Here is a 21,138-nt window from a genome sequence, read left to right as displayed (position 1 = left end):
GTGTGTCTGTGTCTGTGTGTTTATGTTTCAGCGAAAACTTATGTGTATACCTATAATTATTTATATGAAGAGGGAAAGGAATTTGTGAATGTGCATGCAAGTGAGTGTCCATGTAAATGTGTTATATGTGTGTTTGTGTGCATATAAGTGTGGGTGTGAACACTTGTGTACTGGTATGATCAGAGTATGTTTGTATGTTTGTATCCGTGAGAGAGAGAGAGAATGTATGTGTCAGTCATTGAATTACCGTAAGCGGCCCTCCCAGTTCATTCATTCATTCATGACAATGTTTTGTCAGGCCCAGGTGCGTCAGGCAGAGAGTGGAGTGGAGCAGCACCAGGCGTATCAGGACGCAGTACAGGCGTGCCGCGACTGGATGTCTGCAGCACGCGATCGCCTGGCTGTGTGTGCAGAGGCCGGTGGGGACCGACAGTCCCTGCAAAACAGACTGGACAGACTCAAGGTTTGTGGGGGCTCTTGGCAGAGCAGGTTCCCTTCCTCTCATCTGGTGCTGGTGTTCTGTTCTGCGACTGTCTTTGCTACTAACGTACACATGTGATAATACTTTATGCATGCTAATTACTGTCTTTCATACCAAAAAGTTTTGTTTTTTTTATCACAAAGCATCAGAGACTTAGCAGATAAGCCTGTGGGTTGCTTTACAAACAAACCTCATATGCAATGAATTATATGTCGTTTTTCATTTTTAGATTTAGTTCAACAGAAGACTGTTGCTATTGCCAGTATTTCATCACTATTCATATTTCAACTTGCATGAGTTGAAAGTGCAATAAATTTGTATGCCCAGATTAATCAAAATGTTGCACCACACCACGGGTTTAGATTCATCTACTTCCGTTTTGTACCACCACTTTTGATTCATCAACTTCCATACAAAGCTTGATCACAGGATATACACATGAAAAATCTGCCAGTTGTGGTCTGATGTACAACACCTTATCGTTTCCGACAGGTACACAAACATAAAAGCATGCACTCAAGGCCTGACAAGCGCGTTGGGTAATGCGTAGCGTATGTGGATTTGTCTGAAACACAGTGACGCCTCATTGAGAAACTGAAACTGAAACTTATCGCTTCATGCCCAGGATCTGATGAGCACAATGCGGGAAGGGGAAGCCAAGCTGCAGGCAGCGCAGCGCAACAGTGACAAAACCTTGCCGCAGACGTCGCCCCAGGGCCAGGCCAACATCCAGCGTGAGGCATCCACCCTGCAGCAGGAGTGGGACTCCCTGGCGTCTCGCATGAAGGACACACAGCACACCCTGCAGCACGCCATCACCAACCTGGAGAGCTACGACGTGTCCTGCGAGGCCCTCAACCGCTGGCTCAGGGACACCGAGTCCCAGCTCAAAGACTACAGCCTGCAGTCGTCGCTGCCTGAGAAGCAGGCACAGGTGGAGAGATTCAAGGTAAGGAACATTGGGTTTGTTGATCTGAGATGCAGCTGACTGATTTTACACTAAAAAAAGGAAGAAAATCGGGGGTGTTGGTTTGTTGATTTGAGATGTAGCTGACTGATTTTACACTAAAAAAAAGAAAATCAGGGGTGTTGGTTTGTTGATTTGAGATGTAGCTGACTGATTTTACACTAAAAAAAGGAAGAAAATCAGGGGTGTTGGTTTGTTGATTTGAGATGTAGCTGACTGATTTTACACTAAAAGAAGAAAATCGGGGGTGTTGGTATGTTGATTTGAGATGCAGCTGACTGATTTTACACTAAAAAAGAAGAAAATCAGTGGTATTTTCAAAACACAGTGCAAAAAGCATGATAAACCGATACATTTTCAAACTGAAAGTTTGAGGAAAATAGTAGTCACACTGCCTTATGGAGTTTTGATGACAAAGATGCAAACAAATGAAAATGGATATTGTTCATTCTGACATCAGTTTTATTTAAGATATGTCAAGGATCAACCTGGAGTGATTGAATAATGATCTTGAAATATCTTCCAGGACACACACAAGCACTCACACACACACACACACACACACACACACATGCACAAATGCACATGTTCTCTCACACGAACGCAGACGCGCACACACACACACACACACGGACACACTTATGCGCGCGCGCGCGCACACACACATACATACACACTACAACACAAAACAACACAACACCGATGCTGTCCCCACACTGCCACCAGAAGCCCTGTCCCAGATGCCCACAGTGATGAGCGTGGTGTGTTGTTGTCTTCATTTTAACGTCTTTCCACTTGAAGTGATATTAGATGAAAAAAAAAAAAAAAAAAATAAATAAATATTAAAAAAAACAAAAAACAAACCCGTGGCAGTAGGGGCTGTGAGAGGGGGAGGGATAAAAGTGTGTGTATGTGTGGAGGGTGAATAGGGAGAGACAACGCTAAGAAAAATGGAAACGTTATAAACGCCAACATCAAACAAACATAACATCTATAATAAATGTCCTATAGGACTATGCAGCAAACCTTCTGCAATAACCAATAACATATTGGAATTGTTAATAACACATTCAAAAGAACTTTTGGTGAAATCTGGCAAAAAACATTTTAGATTCTGACATTCGAATATTACATGGTTGCTAGAAATATGTTCTCCACATATGCATCTGACATCTTTGCTGAACTTTGTTATAAAAGCGTTCAGTTTTATCCTGTTTGATAATGTATGAATCTGCCTTAATCTTATTGAATTACTGTATGTATTTGACTGATTGGTAGTTCCTTGATTGATTGAGCGTGGTGTGTGTGTTGCAGAATCTGCAGCAGGAGATCATCAGCAAGCAAGGCCAGTTTGATGAGCTGCAGAACATGGCTGCCCAGGTGCAAGGGTCAGACGTCAGACTCAACAACTACAGCAGTCAGCTCATCTCGAAATATGAGGGGCTGAAGAATACAGCCAGGGTAAGTGAGCAGTTGGTCATAATATTGGGTTTTTATTTTCAGTTTTCCTAAGATGTCATACAGGTTATCTTTGTGTCTGGGATCTCCGTTGATAGTATAGTCTTGATGATGGAAATATCTTTTAGATATCTAAGCGTGATAGTGAGAATTTTACAGTGTGTTTCATTGTGTGTTATATATTAATTTTCTAAAATGTATGATATTAAGAATTTTACGTTTTATTGCGAATTATATGTTACATGTGTTAATTGTGTGTTTTGAAAAAAAGCTTTTTTTGTTTTCTCTTATTTGTTACATGAATGTCAGGTTTGAATGACTGTCTGACATTGTTTTTGTTTTTTGTCATCTCCTTTTGATAAAGAATTGTCAAGTCTGAATAACAGAACAGCAATATTTAAAGACCGCCTGCAAATCTGATTAAAAACGTTTCCTTTCTATATGACTATAGGTTAGAAATGAACAAAAGACAGTCAGAAGTGTTTACAGCTGGTTGGAAGGAAGTCCGAATGAGAAAAAACATTGTACATTTGAATAAACATCTGTGAATATATGTAATTATAGCCAGATGGAATAAATGGATTATTGGCGGCACCATCAGCAGGGATAAAGGCCTGTCTGTGAAGAGGATGGCTGGGCCTTCCTAACCACTGTGCTAACCATCATGACTGTGGCTGCAGGACGTGATAGGACGGTGGCAAGAGTTTGTGGAGGACCACACCGTCTACCAGAACAACTACGCCCAGTGTGCAGAGTGGGTGGCGACTCTGCGCAAGCGGCTTCAGATCTGCGGGGACCTGGCCGGGGACAAACAGGACGTGGAGGACAGGCTGATCAAACTGCAGGTGGGACTTGTAGAGGGGGTGTGGGTGTGGAGGGTGTGTGTGTGGGGGGTAGGTCTTTCCTTGCAGGTTCTGTCTGTCTCTCCTCACCTCTTTCTTCCTTGTTTCTTCATGCTTTATTCTCCTGCACATCTCTCTTTCATGCTTGCTTGTCAGATTTGGTCAGGATTTTTGTCATTCTGTTCAGTTGATAAGAAAAGCAAGCAGACGGAAAAGAAAAGAAGGAAAGGAAAGCAGATATCATACATAGCCAAACATGCACAAGTACAGAACAGGCTAACTGATGAGTCAAACCACCCTGTTTGTTCCAGTGAATCAGTACTGCATGTGCATACATCACAGCTTTTGTTCCAGGAAATCTGTACTGCATGTGCATACAGCACAGCTTTTGTTCCAGGAAATCTGTACTGAATGTGCATACAGCACAGCTTTTGTTCCAGGAAATCTGTACTGAATGTGCATACAGCACAGCTTTTGTTCCAGGAAATCTGTACTGAATGTGCATACAACATTGCTTTTGTTCCAGGAAATCTGTACTGCATGTGCGTACAACATTGCTTTTGTTCCAGGAAATCTGTACTGCATGTGCGTACAACATTGCTTTTGTTACAGGAAATCTGTACTGCATGTGCGTACAACGTTGCTTTTGTTACAGGAAATCTGTACTGCATGTGCATACAGCATTGCTTTTATTACAGGAAATCTGCACGGCATGTGCATACCACATAGCTTTTGCTCCAGTAAATCAGTAATGCGTATGCATACAGCATAGCTGATAGTAATAGTGTGTTCATTCAGTGAAAGGGCAGGCAGTGGGAACACATCGCGTGTTGCCTGTTGCAGGAGTTGACAGCAGAAAGAGATGAAGGAGCCAGCATGATCCACCAGACGGTGGAAAGTGGGGAACGCCTCTTTCCCAACACAGCCTCTGAAGGCAGAGACATTATCAGGCAGGAACTCAGGTATATACTTTGGTGCTGTCCGACTTCACATCTGTAATTACATGGTTGCCGAGCAAAAGGATAAATGATGTAAGAAGAAAAATGCAGAAAAAAAGAGAGAAAATGTGGACATAAGGAAAAGAAGACAGATTAAGAATAGAAAAATTAGGACTCTTTTTTTCTGTTCTCTGTTGCCCTCTATTTCTCTGTCTCGGTCTGTCTTTAGTTTATATATCACTCCATTTCTCTTGCTTTTCGAGATTGATTGTTGCCCTGTGCCCCCATGCCCCCACTCTACTCCACCGCCCCCCACCCACTTTGCCTCTTACCTCCCCCTTTTAACCATAATGTTGACAAACCAAAAGAATATGATGGCCTTCATACCTTCTCCTCCACACCTACCTGTCTCTCATGAAAGGAAGAAGACTTAATAGAAACAGCATCTGTTGATTTGGGGCATATCATGTGGCTGTAACACTTTATTATTTTTGACTCACTCGTGTAAACAAAGTGAGTCAATGTTTTAACCCGGTGTTCGGTTGTCTGTGTGTGTGTCTGTGTGTCCATGGTAAACTTTAACATTGACATTTTCTCTGCAAATACTTTGTCAGTTGACACCAAATTAGGCATAAAAATAGGAAAAATTCAGTTCTTTCCAGTCATCTTGTTTAAAACAATATTGCACCTTTGGGATGGGCACAAAAAAATTAAAAAAGAAGCCAAATTATATGCAAACTGCTTTTACTGTTATATATTTTTTTTTTTTTATTCTCTAAACTTGGCACTTTGATCTGATATTCTGACACAACAACAAGAGTAGTCATTATTATCATTTTTTGTTCAAACAGGTACTTCTTTTGCTAAGCATGGAAGTTTTATTTATTTTGCAAACGTTTTTGGTGCAGATAGTTAAAAAGGGAAATTAATCTGTAATTAATGCTAGGGGACTTAATTTGCTTTAAACTGATCTTCCTCATCTTAAACATTACATTTTGAAATTATACTCAAATCATAAAAAGCTTGTGTGTTTTACTCTCAGTGTACAGGGCTTTCACTATGTTCATTCGCCCAAGTGGTCTTTTCGGAAAATACTAAAATCAGTACGACGAGTAGACTTTATAGATCTATTGGCTGAGCCCTGAAGGTCATGGGCAAAAATCAGTTGCGTACACATATTTATACACATTCAAAGCGCGTGCTCATATTCTTCGCGAACGCAAACGACGCTATTTTGTTTCAAGTTGTTGACCTGCCCATTCAGTCCTATATTCAATGGACAATACATGATAACATGTGATGGAAAGTTGGAGAAGGAGACTGTTAAATATTTATTCAGAGAAAGATTTGTGAACGCCTCATCACTTACTGGATTATGCCCCAAACTGCCATGAAAATATCCACAGAATCAGTCGGAATTCACAGTTAAAAATTGTAAACCATGCGAGTTAATACCCTTGAATTGATGAAACGAAAAAATTTCCAGTCTTGACTTTTCTCAAAATGAAGTCCTTTTCACTTCATACGACGTTTAGAAGTACTTGTACTTGGCTCTACATGTTATTAGTTTAACAAAATACTAAAATTTCATATCAAATTTAAAACTATAAAACTAGAATGAACATAAAAGAGAAATTGAATCAACCGTGTCGTACTACATTCCCGGCGGGTGTAACTAAACTTGTACATCTATCTAGATCTAGAGAAAACGGCTAAATGTTGCAGTGTGATTGCAGCGATAGCCACGTCTCCTTTACCGCGGACTTAAAAAGAATTTTTTATTGCTCTTAAAGATTTTTTTGAATGCCCAAGATACACCAGAATAATATGATTTAAACAGCGTTCTCACTGTGAATACCGCAATTGATTTATCGCCCTTTAAAAAAGTATGTTCAAATATTAAATTTTAGAACATCAGTTAAGGAGCCACGATAGTGTAATGGGCAAGACAGTTTCTTCTCACCCGAACATGCGGGGTTCGAATCTGGTTAGGACTTTTTTTTTCTTTAAACCCGAAGCTTTATAATAACAAATACAGAACACATTTTAACGATTAGATTTTTTTTAAAGTGTATCACAAGTGAGTCTTGAAGGCCTTGCCTCTCTTGTTTTCCTATATGCCAGATCTCTGCGTGAGCAGTGGGACCTGATGTGTGATGAGGTGACGGAGATCCAGCGCAAACTGGACACCAACCTGACCCAGTGGTCATCGTACGACGAGAACTTTGACGCCTTCCACAAGTGGCTGCTGGACGTGGAGGTCAAGCTGAAGCAGGAGGCCGACCTCAAGGCCACCCTGCCAGAGAAAAAGGCTCAGATGCAAAACCACAAGGTAAGAAAGATGTTCCTCACTGGAGTGAGTGGGGGGAGAAGGGGAAATAAACTTTGACTTTTCTCTCTCATCTTATTATCTTAATCCCTTCATGCCCTGTGGCACATAAGACTGCCACCAGAGATCTCTATTGCTGCCTGTCTTGTGCTGCTTTAGCTAGCTAGCTTCCCCCAGGTACAACCATTTTCCTGTTCATTTTCAGCTGTTCTGCGCCAACTGTGTGTGTAATGAAGTATATGCCACAAGGAGTAAATGAGGCTTTGTGTAAAACGAATTATGTGGAGGGAAGAAGTTTGATTGAGTTGGGTGTTACTGGTGTGGAGAAAAAGTGCTGTTAAGTAAAATAATGATAAGCCCTAAGTACAGATTTACATTGGGGCAACCAGGTAGAGAGGAAGGGCTACAACAAATAGGGGAGCTTCTATGCCCATCTAACACTATAGAAAATTGCTAGTTTGAAGACACTCTATGAAGAAAGGGATTGAAGTACATTATTTTGTATCTGTATTTCTTTTTATCACAACAGATTTTTCTGTGTGAAATTTGGGCTGCTCTCTCCAGGGAGAGCGCGCCACTACACTACAGCGTCACCCATTTTTCGTATTTTTTCCTGCATGCAGTTTTTTTTGTTTTGTTTTTTCCTATCGAAGTGGATTTTTCTACAGAATTTTGCCAGGAGCAACCCTTTTGTTGCCGTGGGTTCTTTTACATGAGCTAAGTGCATGCTGCACACAGGACCTCGGTTTATCGTCTCATCTGAATGACTAGCGTCCAGACCACCACTCAAGGTCTAGTGGAGGGGGAGAAAATATCAGCGGCTGAGCCATGATTCGAACCAGCATGCTCAGATTCTCTCGCTTCCTAGGTGGACGCATTACCTCTAGGCCATCATTCGTGCAAAGGAAGCTAAGCACACTCCATCAGTTAATGATAATTGTTACTTTCAGTCTGCACAAGGAGAATAGGGGATAACTGAGATTTAAAGTGCTAGATTTACGGGATGTATGAAATTTTATTTTATCTTGAATGCACAGGTTGCATTTCTGCAGATCAGAAAAAAACAAAAAAACAAGGATCCTTGTATTTTTCTTTGTGTGCAGTATCATCAAATCAAATTCTTTGTCAAAACAACAACAGAAATGTTGAAGAAAATCTCTTTAACTTGAACAGGTGCTGCATCAAGACATCCTGTCCCGCAAACACATCATAGAGAACCTGGGTGAGAAAGCTCAAGCTCTGACCAAAGCCACGCCCTCAGCCAAGGTGAACAAGTTTGTTGGGGAGCTGCACAGCAACTATGAGAAGATCTGCGAGCTGTCCAAGACAGTGCTGGACCGCCTGGAGCACGCCATGAAGGAGCACCAGCAGTACCAGGACAGCAGCCATGACTTCCAGGACTGGCTCAACGCCTCCAGGGAGAAACTGGACACCTGTGCTGACCGCTCCGGGGATAAACTGTCCCTCCAGGCCAAGCGAGAACGAATCAAGGTAAAACGTTTCTTCAACAGTTGTGTACTTGTTTAAAGATACAAGAAGCCCAGATATTAGGTTAGTTCGGTTCAGTTACTCAAGGAGGTGTCACTGCGCTTGGACAAATCCATATATGTTTCACCACATCTGCTAAGCAGATGCTTGACCAGCAGTGAAACCCAATAGTAGAGGCCTTGAGGTGAGTGAGTTTGGGTTATGGAGATTTGATAAAAAAATGAATTATAGAAAGTTAGCTGTGTCAGGGTATTTTTTGTTGTTGTTGTTTTATCATATCAGTTGTTTAAGATACTCTCTTTGGATTTCTCTTTTCTTTCCTTTGCCTGTTGAAGACTGGGAGGGGAGTAGTTGAAGCCCTGGGCACAGTTATGTTTAAACATGTCTCTCTGGAAAAGCATAATCTCTTTCTTCTTTTCTTTTTTGCCCCCTCTTTTATATTTAAGTTGGGGAGGAGCATGACAGTTTATGAATAGATTTCTTTATAAATGGGTATCTTTAGAGAAAACCGTTTGTACAGAAAAACGACTGAAAAAAAAAGAAAAGAATTATGCCTTCACTCTTGAGTGCATCCAGTACACTACACAAAAATGTATCCCATCTTCCTCCACTCCACAGGAGTTCAGCGCAGGCCTTGCAGAGGGAGAGAGAAAGCTGAAGATGGTGGTGGACCTGGCGGCCAAGACGGCCAAAAACACCTCTGCCCAGGGTCAGGACGTCCTGCGACGTGAGGTGGACCACCTGCAGAGGGAGTGGGACGACTACCGCAGTCACATGATCTCTGCCGAGCACGCCCTGGACCAGACCATGGTTCAGTGGGGCAGCTTTGAGAGCAAGTTTGAGGAGTGTGCCGAGTGGCTGAAGAACATGGAGAACAGCGTCAAGAGCCACGAACTGAAGAACACCCTGAAGGAAAAGCAGGCCCAGGTGGAGAAGTTCAAGGTCAGTCCTTGCCTCATGCGGGCTTTTGTTTTTATGTCTGTTTGTCTGTGTGTTGACATACTGTTGAATTTGTGTAGTGTGACCAGTATGGTACAATACAGCATACCAGTTGTGCAGTTCTATACAACTCAGCTAAGTAAACAGATCACATTATAAATGTGTGCAGTACCACACAGCTACTTAATATCAAAGTAAAATGCAGTATAACTTAGCTCAGGTTTACAGAGCACAGCGTAACAACATATTCATTTAAATTCTGCAGTGTGCGCCTTGATATGCATGTATATTTGCAGGTCAAATCATTTTGTTATTTTTGTGAAGTGGCTATTAAAGAGAGATTAGTATAAACTTTCTGAAAAGAGAATATGCATGGACATTAACAAGTCTGATTACTTGGTTAATTATATGAAATGGCTATTGAAAGGAGATAAGTGTACAAGTTTCTGAGCCTGAATGTGGCATGTACATAGTTAGGTCTGTCTGGTTAACTGTGAATAATACCCAAAAAACTGATTCCTTGCTTCTGAAAGAAGATAAGTGTACAGGTTTCTGAGCCCGAATGTGGCATGTACATTATTAGGTCTGATTGTAGGGTTAATTGTGAAAGAACAAGATGTTGCTGCCTGTGTTTCAGAAACAACGTGAAGAGATCCTGTCCCAGCAGCCCACCATGGACCAGTTCACGGACGAGGCTCAGAACTTGATGCACACCAGCTCTGATGTCCGTCTGTCCACCCAGGTGACACAGCTTACCAACAGGTACCAAGGCCTGCTGTCGTTGACCAAGGTACGTGTCTGCTCACTGCACTTTTCACTGACGTGTGAAATGTGATGAGTGTTAGATACTTAAAATGTTAAGCTTGCTGTAAATGTTTACACCTCAACATGTACAAAAATATAGTTATAGGATCAGGTTCACAATATTTACTGCATTGAGTAGAGTGAAAGGTATGCCAGGAGATATTTTATGTGATTAATTTGTTATTTTTATTTCACTTTTTTTCTTTCTTTTTTTTTACCAGCCACTGTGCTTGTTGTCAGCTTTACAAACTTCGGGCCTTTTATAGTATTTTCACAGAAAACCTTCCCTTCATGCATCAAACATTTTCAGAATAAGAACGACAAAACAGAAGTGCGTAGCATGTAGATGATGAATGTCTGCTTCTAGTTTAAGGTGTATGGATTCTTTCAAGACTTCTGGTGTTGCAGTCAGTACACACTGATAACAATGACAAAAAAGACCAGCCTCCACATTTCTATCCTAACATGAGTCCATGCTGACCACCAACCGACATTGCCTTGTGCAGGAGCTGATCTCCAAGTGGGAAAAGTACGTGGCGGATCACCAGGTGTTTGACAACCGGCTGTCAGAGTACAACGACTGGATCCTGCAGGCCTCACAGAAACTGGAGCAGTGCTCCCAGTCTGTGGGTGACCAGGAGTCCATGGAGGAGAAGAGGGCCATGATTCAGGTGATGCCTGCCATGTTGGTCTGAGTGAGTTAATGTGCTGCCGTGCTGGTCTGAGTGAGTTAATGTGCTGCCGTGCTGGTCTGAGTGAGTTAATGTGCTGCCGTGTTGGTCTGAGTGAGTTAATGTGCTGCCATGCTGGTCTGAGTGAGTTAATGTGCTGCCATGCTGGTCTGAGTGAGTTAATGTGCTGCCGTGTTGGTCTGAGTGAGTTAATGTGCTGCCATGCTGGTCTGAGTGAGTCAATGTGCTGCCATGCTGGTCTGAGTGAGTTAATGTGCTGCCATGCTGGTCTGAGTGAGTTAATGTGCTGCCATGCTGGTCTGAGTGAGTTAATGTGCTGCCGTGTTGGTCTGAGTGAGTTAATGTGCTGCCATGCTGGTCTTCGTCTGAATGTCATTCATCCCTTACACCTAGCAGTGCTACCGTTGGGCAAGTTACAGGTGTTCAGAGGATGAGATAAGTTAAATGAAATTACTGCTGCATATCAACCATGCATATGCCAGATGTTATTTGTGCATATGCCTACACACATGTATTCTCACACACAGTAGAGACAAGGTATTGTGTTGGTGCAATTAAGTGATGAAGCAGGTGGATATTTGACTTAAAAATACACTAACAGTGGTAATTGAAGAAGTCAAGCACAAAAGCTTGGATTTTGTTACCATAAGGATGATAATAAAGCACTCAGTGTCAGTGAATTTTGATTGCTTTCTTGTTTCTCATTTCAGATGCTGTTTTCTGAAAAAGAACATGGACTTCAACGCCTAAACGGTTCCATTGAATCAGGAGAGAAACTTTACCCAGACACGGCAGCATCGGGTCGGGAAAAGGTGCGTCAAGACCTGCGTCGAGCCAAAGAAGACTGGGAGCGTCTGTTCAGCGGTCTGAATGAAGCTCAGCGCCGTGTTGATGCTTTCCTGATGCAGTGGACGTCCTACGTTGACGGTCAGGATTCCCTGACCCGCTGGATGAGTGATACGGAGGCCACTCTGAGGGCAGACATGGATCTGAGAAACACCCTGCAGGAGAAACGACAGCAGCTGCAGAAGTACCGAGTGAGTGTTTGACATCATGCCTTCACGATTTTTGGAGGGAGAGGCAGTATGAATGGAGTCGTTCAGAAATGTCAAAGGAACTACTTGTGCACATTTGTCAGTGTCATCAGATCTAAAAGCCTGTTGTACAAATTCTCTTTTGGAATTCTGCTTTGACTGTTGACATTTTAAAAAATCTTGACAACTGTATCTGTTTAATGTATTTCATGAAAAAAAAATTTAAAAAGAAAAGAAAACAAGCTTAAAAGAACTGTACTAAGTGCACATTTTTGGGGATGAAACAATCCAGAGATGGCTGCTTGTTTTGTGTGCATTGCTCCAGGTTAAAAAGAGAAGTGATATACAGGATTTTTATTTAAAAAAATGCTCAGTGTTTGTTGTCCAGCCAGCAGCTAAGGATATCATAACACACTTACAGCTGAGATAATTTGTGGAAAGAGTTGTCAGCCAATTAAAGATAAAAAAGAAAAGAGAGAAGATTGATAAAGTGTGGTTTGTTGTGTGCAGTCTGTGCTGCAAGACATCACCTCCCACCAACGCCTGGTGGACTCTGTGGTGGAGAAAGCGCAGGGTGTTTTGCAGAGCACGTCTAACTCCGATGTGGCCTCCTTTATCACCACCATCAGCTCTCGCTATGAAAAACTGGCTTCTGATGCCAAGGTAACTACAGAATCATGTTTTATCTTTATAAAATTGTTGATGTACAACATGACGTTGTGTGCAGGCGATGATCGTATGGTCGGAGCAGCATGTGGTGACTTGACTGTGTTCTTATAGATTGTGGTGTGTGAGTGAGAATCCTTTCAGTGCAAAGTTAATTTCCAGTCAGATTGTGTGGTATGAATGAGTGACAAGCCTTTGAATGCACAATCAACTTCCAGTGGGAAGAACAAAGCTGTACATGAATCGTCACTGTGTGCAGGCGATGATCATACGGTCAGAGCAGCATGTGTCCATCCACCAGCAGTACCAGGAGAGCCTGCAGGCCGCTGTGGACTGGCTGTCCCAGATGAAGGACAAGCTCAGCCTCTGCTCGGACAGCACCGGCGATAGGATGACCATCACCAACAAACTGGACCGACTGGAGGTGGGTAGCTTTTTTTGGTGATTTTTTTTGGACAGTTTCTTCATCTCCATGAATTCCATGAAGAGTCTTTTCAGGCACTGCACAGGAGATTTGTTCACCAGATTCCTCCAGGTCTATCAGTTGTGTGTCAAAGCCTGCAAATAGTTTTACCAACTTGGGGACTGAAAAAAACAAACAAACAAAAAACACCCCGAAAACAGCCCCTCTTTCAGTCTGTTCCAGGAATTGTCACCAGCTATTCGCCCCATCTTTGGATTTTTTTTAGATTTTCTTTTTTAAAAAGAATGTGATTTCTTACATTATCTTGTTAAAATGGAAATGATGTGGAAAATCTATTATGTGTAAAGTGATAATTGTTTTAGGAAATTAGAAGAGATGGGTTAAAGATGGGAACCATTTTTTGGGGAGGGGGAGAGGGGGGGGGGGTTGTTTGTTTGGTGGCTGTGTATGGGGGAACTTGGAATTAGCGGCGTGGTAGTAATGCCACTGAAACGGTGCAGATAATCGTGCAGCAAAAAAAAAAAAAAAAAAAAAAAAAAAAAGTTAGAATAAATAAGTAAAATAACTACCAGCACTGTGAACAAACTGTTTGGCCTCACACTGCCCCCAGGAGCTGATCGGCCATGTGGGGGAGGGTCAGGGCCGAGTGAAGGAGTGCGAGCACCATGCCCAGGAGACCATGGACACCACGGCCCTCAAGGGCAGGCAGGCCGTGCAGTCTGAAATGGACGTTCTCAAGCTGGACTGGGAGGACTACTCTCTCAAACTGCACTCTCTCCGCGACAGCTTGGAGCAGGTCAGTGTGCTGCAACAGCAGTGGTGACCTGTGAAACAGGAGTCAGGGTTTGTTGTTGTGAAAAAGGCAGGGAAGTGAGTGTGTATGAGCAGCATTGGGCTGAGATTTATTTGTTTATTTTATTTTTTAACTAATTTGCTTGTTTGTGTGGCGTAAGTGTTGTTTTACTATTTAAGCTAGATATCAGTGAATTATGAGAACGTACATTTCATCTGACAAACAAGAAGAAAAAAGAAGAGAACATACATTAGGTTTGAAAGTTATGATGCTGTGTTTAAGACTGAGAGTTGGAGCAGTGTTTTTTTTACCTTTTGTCTGGAACCACAGGCTTTGCACTACTGGCGTCTCTATGAGGACAAGTATGAGCAAGTGCAGGCCTGGGTCAAGGCCATGGAAAAGCAGGTCAAGGACTGCCCTCTCAGGTCAACAATGGAAGAAAAACAGGAACAGCTGAAGAAATACCAGGTATGAAATTCACAGTAAGGTTTGTGTGTGTGTTTGTACTTGCATGTGCCTGGAAGTGTATTTTGGACTCGTTATTTACCATTGTAAGAATCATGAATATTTTAACCCCTAGGCTGCCCATATGACAAGATAACTCGTCAGCACAAGCATGTACGCTTCGCTGCCACAAGGATGAGATAACTCGTCATCGAAGTATTCCGACTTTTCTCTTGGTTGCATTGAGTTCGTTGACAAAAATACTGGTAGCTTTAGCTTGGGGAATCTTTCTAGATTCTATTCGTAGCTAGAAACTCCATCTACGTCATGAGGCAGTCCTTTATTTGAACGTTTTGGTTGGATTAGTGCCGCAGTGTTTACCCGACTCCTCTCCTTGCTCGCTCAACAAAATTTCGGACTTCGTGCTCGAGACATGCGATCATGGTTGCACGAAATCAACCAAGATTGCTTTCTTTAACTGATGTTTAGAAAGAATTGAAGTGTAAATTCGAAGGAGGAGACAGTGATGAACTTTTGTAGGACGATTTGATAGAAAATAAAGGGAGCAATGAAGAGACTGGCCACAGTGCGACTATAAGTGAGTGATGCCGACTTTACAGCTGTAGCAGACGACAGAAGAGTACCAAATGTTTAGCAGGACACAGTGTGAGTGATTTTCTTGGCACTCAGCCAACCGGAACTGATGAGAACTGGATGAAGTGACCTGTGTGAGAGGGGTGAAGAGGATGGGGATGGAGACCGAGACAGAGGGGGCGTTGCCCCACATCCATATTATCACTTGGAGAGGTCACAATGCATTGTGTATCTATCTCTTTTTTATTGTAGTTGTTCTAGTATAATTTGTGTGTGCAGGTATTATCCATTTGTCCAGAAAATATGATATTTTAGTGCAAATTACCTGACTAATGTTTGTAATGAACAAGTTGAAAATGTGACAAAAAACAAAACACTGATTTCAAAACAACAACATGTCACTGAAAATATATAAAATGGAAAAAATCATGCATTTTGTATTCTTTATTCATTTACCTTTCAGAAAATATATCCTTTTATGGGTCTTTCTCCAATAACAAAGAGCACAGAATTTTTTGGAAAATATATACCCATTTTTTGTGAAAAAACCCTGGCAAATAGATTTCACATAAATCAAATTTTCCTGGTAGCAAAAGTGTTAACATGGGTCACTGTTGCAGACTGCAGTGGTCCTATGCCACCACTTGCTTAATTTTTGTGTGGAATTTAACCATATTTTGAAACTATTTTATTGCTCTGAATTCAAAGATTTATTGTCAAATGATTTTATCATTTTGATAGCCAGTACAAAATTTACAAGGCTAAATTAACTGAAATGTTTTCTATGGTCTGTTTAGAGCAGTTGCATCACATAGACTGTACACTGATATAGTGTCATGATTCAAACTTTGACTTAAACAGTAGATGGCTGTAGTGTTGGCAACAGCAGGGTGTCAAGTTCATGTGTAGTATTAAGCAAAAAAGCTTGATACAAGTTGTGAGTGATGTCTGATTGATTTTTTAAGTAATTTGCTGAATGGTATTGTGTTTACAAAGCATGTAATTATAGTGAACTTCTGATATTATTCCAGTGACCTTTCGGAACAAAGTTTAGTATAAACAGTCGTCAGTAATAACATGGATGAGTTATACAAAATCTGATACTGATAATGTGAAACATTTGTGTAAAATTGATAAAGATTGAGCTAATAATTTAATTTTGGTTTAAAAGCAAAGCATAAATCAAGAACAGTGAGGAACGGGAAATAGTTCCCGCAGAGCTCTGATTCTGAAGGGTCTTCAGGAATTCAAAAGTTGTTTCTCAGGGTCCAGAACACTCCAGTGTGGGGTGTTGACCTGTGTTGAGATGTGACTAGAACACACACTGAAGGCAGGTGAGTGGAGAAAAAAGTGGAGATGGATTGCAGTAACAGGTCAGACATCCAGACAACATTTCTATTCAAGTTAACAAAGTGGGTAAATGACGGGTGCAATAGCCGAGTGGTTAAAGCGTTGGACTTTCAATCTGAGGGTCCCGGGTTCGAATCACGGTGACGGCGCCTGGTGGGTAAAGGGTGGAGATTTTTACGATCTCCCAGGTCAACATATGTGCAGACCTGCTAGTGCCTGAACCCCCTTCGTGTGTATATGCAAGCAGAAGATCAAATACGCACGTTAAAGATCCTGTAATCCATGTCAGCGTTCGGTGGGTTATGGAAACAAGAACATTCCCAGCATGCACACCCCTAAAAGCGGAGTATGGCTGCCTATATGGCGGGGTAAAAACGGTCATACACGTAAAAGCCCACTCGTGTGCATACGAGTGAACGTGGGAGTTGCAGCCCACGAACGCAGAAGAAGAAGAAGAAGAAAGTGGGTAAATGTTTGTGATACAGGGGCAGGACTGTCCTCAGCTTGACCTGAAAGGTTTCTATGGATCTATAGCATTTTTTCCTCATGACCAATAAGGACAAAGTTTCTTCTGCACTCCCATAATTCATGACAGATTAAACATGAAACACACACACACATGCACACACAAATGTAAATGATTTCATCTAGGTGATTACACTAATACATGCAAGACAAGCCATTTGTTTGGTTGGCTTTTTTTGTTTTTGCTTTGTTTTTGTGTTCTTTTCGATTATTCACAGTCGAACTGAACTAGTGTAGAGATTTCTTTTATTGCATGAATTTGGCACTACTGGAGGTACTGTTTTTATTTGCACTTATGATACTTGTTTTTGGTGTGTGTGTGTGTTTTTTTGTTGTTGTTTTTTGTTGTTTTTTTTTGTTGTTTTTTTTCTTTTTCTTTTTTGATATATTTACACAGAACATCGTTTCTCAAGTCACAATTTACTGTGGGAAATGTTTGTTCTGTGTACCTTTCATGGATGCACAGAGTGTGGATGAGAACATGGAATTTTTGGGACTGATTGATATGATTTGTTGTTTTACAGGAGTTGCTGCAAGAGGTGAAAAGTCAACAGGCTGAGATGGATAAGTTCACAGACGAGGCTCAGACGCTGCAACAGCTAACGTCCGAGTCTCGTGTGGGGAACTTTGTGTCTCAGCTCACCTCACGCTACCAGACACTGCTGATCACCACCAAGGTAAAAAACACAGAGGAAGACTGCTTTATGTGGAACTAGATTGTGGAACTTGTTTGACACCTTCAGCAGGACTTCTGGGAATACTGAATGATTTTGATGTGTTGAGGAAGATAGGGTAATGACGAAACAGTTAACTTCTGTTTGTCTTCTGCAAGTTTAATTCTTACGTCTGTATGTTGGATTTACACATTAAAATCACATCTTTGGTGTTAAATCACATGTTTTTCATCCATTTTTAAACTTAATTGATTAAAATGTATTTGTTCATGTGTCCAGCCTCTCCCATCCTCAACCCACTTAAAAAAAGTATAAACATATGAAAATCTCATAGACAGTATTTTAGTATTACATCAGTGACCAAATCGTCTTTTGCTTCTCACTTCATCTTCTTTTTATCAAAGTGGATATGTAATCAAGAGACTTCTGAGGGTTTTTTTTCTTTTTGTTGTTGTCATTGGCTTTTTAGGTTTTTTTTTGTTTTGTTTGTTGCTTTTTGTCTATGTCTTGATTGAATTCAATTTATTTACTTTGTGTGTGTGTGTGTGTGTGTGTGTGTGTGTGTGTTGTCCTTGCTAAGATTTTCATGACATTTATCTTGTGTTATGATTCAACTGTACATGAAATTACACTTGCTGCTGTTGGTAGGAAATCATCAAGCGATGTGAGCAGAACGTGGCAGACCACAAGGGGTTTGTCAGCAAGTTTGCCGATGCCTCACAGTGGCTCATCAAGGCCAAGGAGAAGTTTGCTGAATGCTCTGACGTAGGTGGCTCCAGGATTGAAATTGAGGACAGGCTGGAAAAAGTTCAGGTACGTCTCAAGCAGTGTCACCTCAGATTGTCTCTCGGAAATGTACTGCATGACAGTTGTAGTTAGGAAAGAGGAAAGTGTTGAAATAAAGAAAAGTTTGAAAATGGGTTATGTTTAAGCTAAATCATTTAACATTGCCTATAGGGTTTAGTTCTCTCTTGGTTTTACAGATACTCTTTCACAATGCTAACACTTTTCAGAACGTTTAAGAAGAAACTAATCAGAGATCAAGTTCAGCAACTTAAGAATGTACCCAAAATATGTTAAGTGTACTTTTCTTTTTATGGAAGAAAGGTAGTTATTAACTACATATTTTCAAACATAACTGTTATATTTTCAAACTTGAAAATTTCTATCTTAGTAATTAGGGCTCAGATTTTACTCTGTTTTTTGCTTTGTCAGAGGACCTTTTCATTATTGACGTTATTCACCAAATTCCAAAGGAACTGGTGCGAGACAGGGACGCGGGACTGAGCAAGCTGAACAACTGCGTGGAATCTGGAGAACGCCTGTATGCCAGCACAGCCAACGAAGGACGCGAGGTCATTCGACAAGAACTGCGCAAACTGAAGACCGATTGGGACGGGCTGTACGACGACTTGTCGGCCATCCAACGGCGCCTGGAGGTGTCGCTGGTGCAGTGGACGTCATTTGACGAGAGTTACGGTCAGGTGGAGAACTGGCTGCGGGAGAGGGAGAGTCAGTTGGAGGGGCAGACCACTCTCAGAGCCACACTGGAGGAAAAGAAAACTCAGCTGCAGAATTACAAGGTATGGAAATCATCCGATGAACCTTTTCTTGATTATGTGTGTGATATGCATATCCAAGCTCTAGTGATTTGGTTTTAAAATTTTGCAAAGAAAATATCTTGAGAATTATTTTAGAAAATACTCTTAGAACTCTTTTAGATGTATAGTATTGGAGAGCAAGTTTGATTAGTATATATAAGACATAGTTGGTATTGACCTTCAAAGTAAAAATACATTTATTCTGCTCTCTCACTTTTGTGAAACGTTTTCCTCAATCCTGTTTCAACTGCCCTTTTTATCCTCTTTTTTTAAATACATTGATTTTCTGGAAGAGTTGTTGCATCTGACTGCATAGCTGACATATCTGACACATTTTTTCTCTTCATCATCACCTTTGTTCAAAGCGTGAGAGGTAAACTGTGCGCACAGGTGAAGAAGTGTGTGTGTGCACGCAGGTGTTGCTGCAAGACGTGCAGTCGTACCAGCGAGTGATTGACAGCATCAGCGACAAGGCCCAGAACCTGGTGCAGGCCAACTCTGACCCCCAGCTGGCTCGCTTTGTGGCCCACACCAGCACACGCTACCAGAAACTCTGCGACGCTGCCAAGGTAAGGAAAACACACATACTGCCGACAGGTTTCTCAAGTGTTTTGTGTGCATGATGTTTTCCTGTTGTTACGTTCAAGCGTGTTGCAATGTACGTGTGGTGATGTGTACTTATGGACGCAAACAAACGTCCGTGCACGTGCATTGCTGTTTCTTGCGCACGTTCATGTACATACACACACACACACATGCACATGCACACAAACATACACACACACACTTCACACACATGCACATACACATCCTTACATATACACAGACATACATGTATCTATACATACACACCATCCCTGAAATGGCCCTTTTGTAGTTAGCTGGGCTGTAAGCAAGATGATTTGATTTGTATACAAGCACAGACACACACACACACACACACACACACACACTTACTGACATTTGTAACCCATCCAAACTTCGCATCCACTCATAAAGTGAAGCCACCCATAATTTTTTTTTTAAAATCTCTGTGTGATCAGGAGCGAGTGCATCAGTATGAGAAGTATGTGACCGAGCATCAGGAGTACAGCGACAACTACAACTCCTGCGTGGAGTGGCTGAACAGTGTGCGGGAGAAACTCTCGTCCTGTTCCGATGTGTCTGGCGACCGCCATGCCATACAGAGCAGGCTGGACAAGATACAGGTGAGCTTTCTTCCAGCTTTTTGCTTTGTTTGCTTCATTCATTATTTTCCCCCCTCGTGTATCGTACATTGAAAACCAGAGAAAAAGAGCTTATGACTCACTGTGTTGTTTAGCGTGCACACCAGTTTATGTGTTGTCTGTTCAGGGTTGTACTGTATCGAGTCGTAGCTTTATAACTTGTTTTTTTTTTAGAGTTGAATTCACGTAGCCATGATCTTAAACTCAACTTCATTGTTCGTTTTAGATGTTTTCATTATTAATTTCACATAGTGTTGATTCAAACTCAGTTTTGGAGCATGTTTTTTGTGTGTTTTTTTTCCCCCACAGATGGTCTAATCAGAATGCAAGCTTTTTTTTTGGAAAGAGCGTTATTGTTTAAAAACTAATATACTACTGTCATGCTAATCAAGTGTATCTTTTTCCTTTGTTTAAGATACATGGTCCACAGGTATTGCCCATGTAAACAAAATGTTTGTGGGTTGTGGATGTCTGCATGTGCACTGAAAGCAATGGAGAATACAAATATATACTTGGCTTGGGAGAATCAAAACATGCTTGAAAAGAAAATTTAAGCCATAATGGAGAGATGTTTTCTTTGAGCTTTTAATGCTTGACCATTCACATGCTTTTTCTGAAAACTGCATTTTGGCGATGCTGAAGTTAGTGTTTTGGAGAGTTAAGCACAGGTTTGTTGTTGTTGTCAACACTAACATGACAATGTGTTGGTGGTCAGACCTGTCCTGGATAAATAATGCACTTGTGTTTTGATGTTGACAGCGGCGATGTGTAAGTGCTGCCAACTTTTTGTTTTAGCATCTTCTCAACTTTTGCTTGAACATTTCTTTTCGTTTGTTTGTTTATTTTTGGGTTGTTTTATTTGTTGGTTT

General features: G+C 41.4%; 1 protein-coding gene across 5 annotated transcripts in view; it reads left to right on the top strand.

Annotated features, from left to right (window-relative positions):
- The window catches only part of LOC143281295 (muscle-specific protein 300 kDa-like), a 167,998-nt gene that overhangs the window by 65,003 nt on the left and 81,857 nt on the right, over window positions 1-21,138 (top strand). For 2 of the 5 annotated variants that reach the window (XM_076586450.1, XM_076586453.1), the window contains exons 43-63: window positions 299-463; window positions 1,107-1,430; window positions 2,763-2,909; window positions 3,587-3,751; window positions 4,592-4,710; window positions 6,811-7,018; window positions 8,189-8,506; window positions 9,122-9,445; window positions 10,080-10,232; window positions 10,753-10,917; window positions 11,649-11,975; window positions 12,483-12,635; window positions 12,898-13,062; window positions 13,673-13,858; window positions 14,186-14,323; window positions 17,293-17,445; window positions 18,091-18,255; window positions 18,699-19,025; window positions 19,460-19,612; window positions 20,087-20,251; window positions 20,685-20,699. In XM_076586450.1, coding sequence (XP_076442565.1) covers window positions 299-463; window positions 1,107-1,430; window positions 2,763-2,909; window positions 3,587-3,751; window positions 4,592-4,710; window positions 6,811-7,018; window positions 8,189-8,506; window positions 9,122-9,445; window positions 10,080-10,232; window positions 10,753-10,917; window positions 11,649-11,975; window positions 12,483-12,635; window positions 12,898-13,062; window positions 13,673-13,858; window positions 14,186-14,323; window positions 17,293-17,445; window positions 18,091-18,255; window positions 18,699-19,025; window positions 19,460-19,612; window positions 20,087-20,251; window positions 20,685-20,699 — 4,035 coding nt within the window. Of the gene's footprint in view, window positions 1-298; window positions 464-1,106; window positions 1,431-2,762; window positions 2,910-3,586; window positions 3,752-4,591; window positions 4,711-6,810; window positions 7,019-8,188; window positions 8,507-9,121; window positions 9,446-10,079; window positions 10,233-10,752; window positions 10,918-11,648; window positions 11,976-12,482; window positions 12,636-12,897; window positions 13,063-13,672; window positions 13,859-14,185; window positions 14,324-17,292; window positions 17,446-18,090; window positions 18,256-18,698; window positions 19,026-19,459; window positions 19,613-20,086; window positions 20,252-20,684; window positions 20,700-21,028; window positions 21,038-21,138 lie in introns of all 5 variants that reach the window. The other 3 variants (XM_076586452.1, XM_076586448.1, XM_076586451.1) reach the window with 2 other exon arrangements.

The sequence above is a fragment of the Babylonia areolata genome, chromosome 4, assembly GCF_041734735.1.
Source record: "Babylonia areolata isolate BAREFJ2019XMU chromosome 4, ASM4173473v1, whole genome shotgun sequence".
Taxonomy (NCBI): domain Eukaryota; kingdom Metazoa; phylum Mollusca; class Gastropoda; order Neogastropoda; family Buccinidae; genus Babylonia; species Babylonia areolata.
This window is presented reverse-complemented; position numbering and strand designations above follow the sequence as displayed.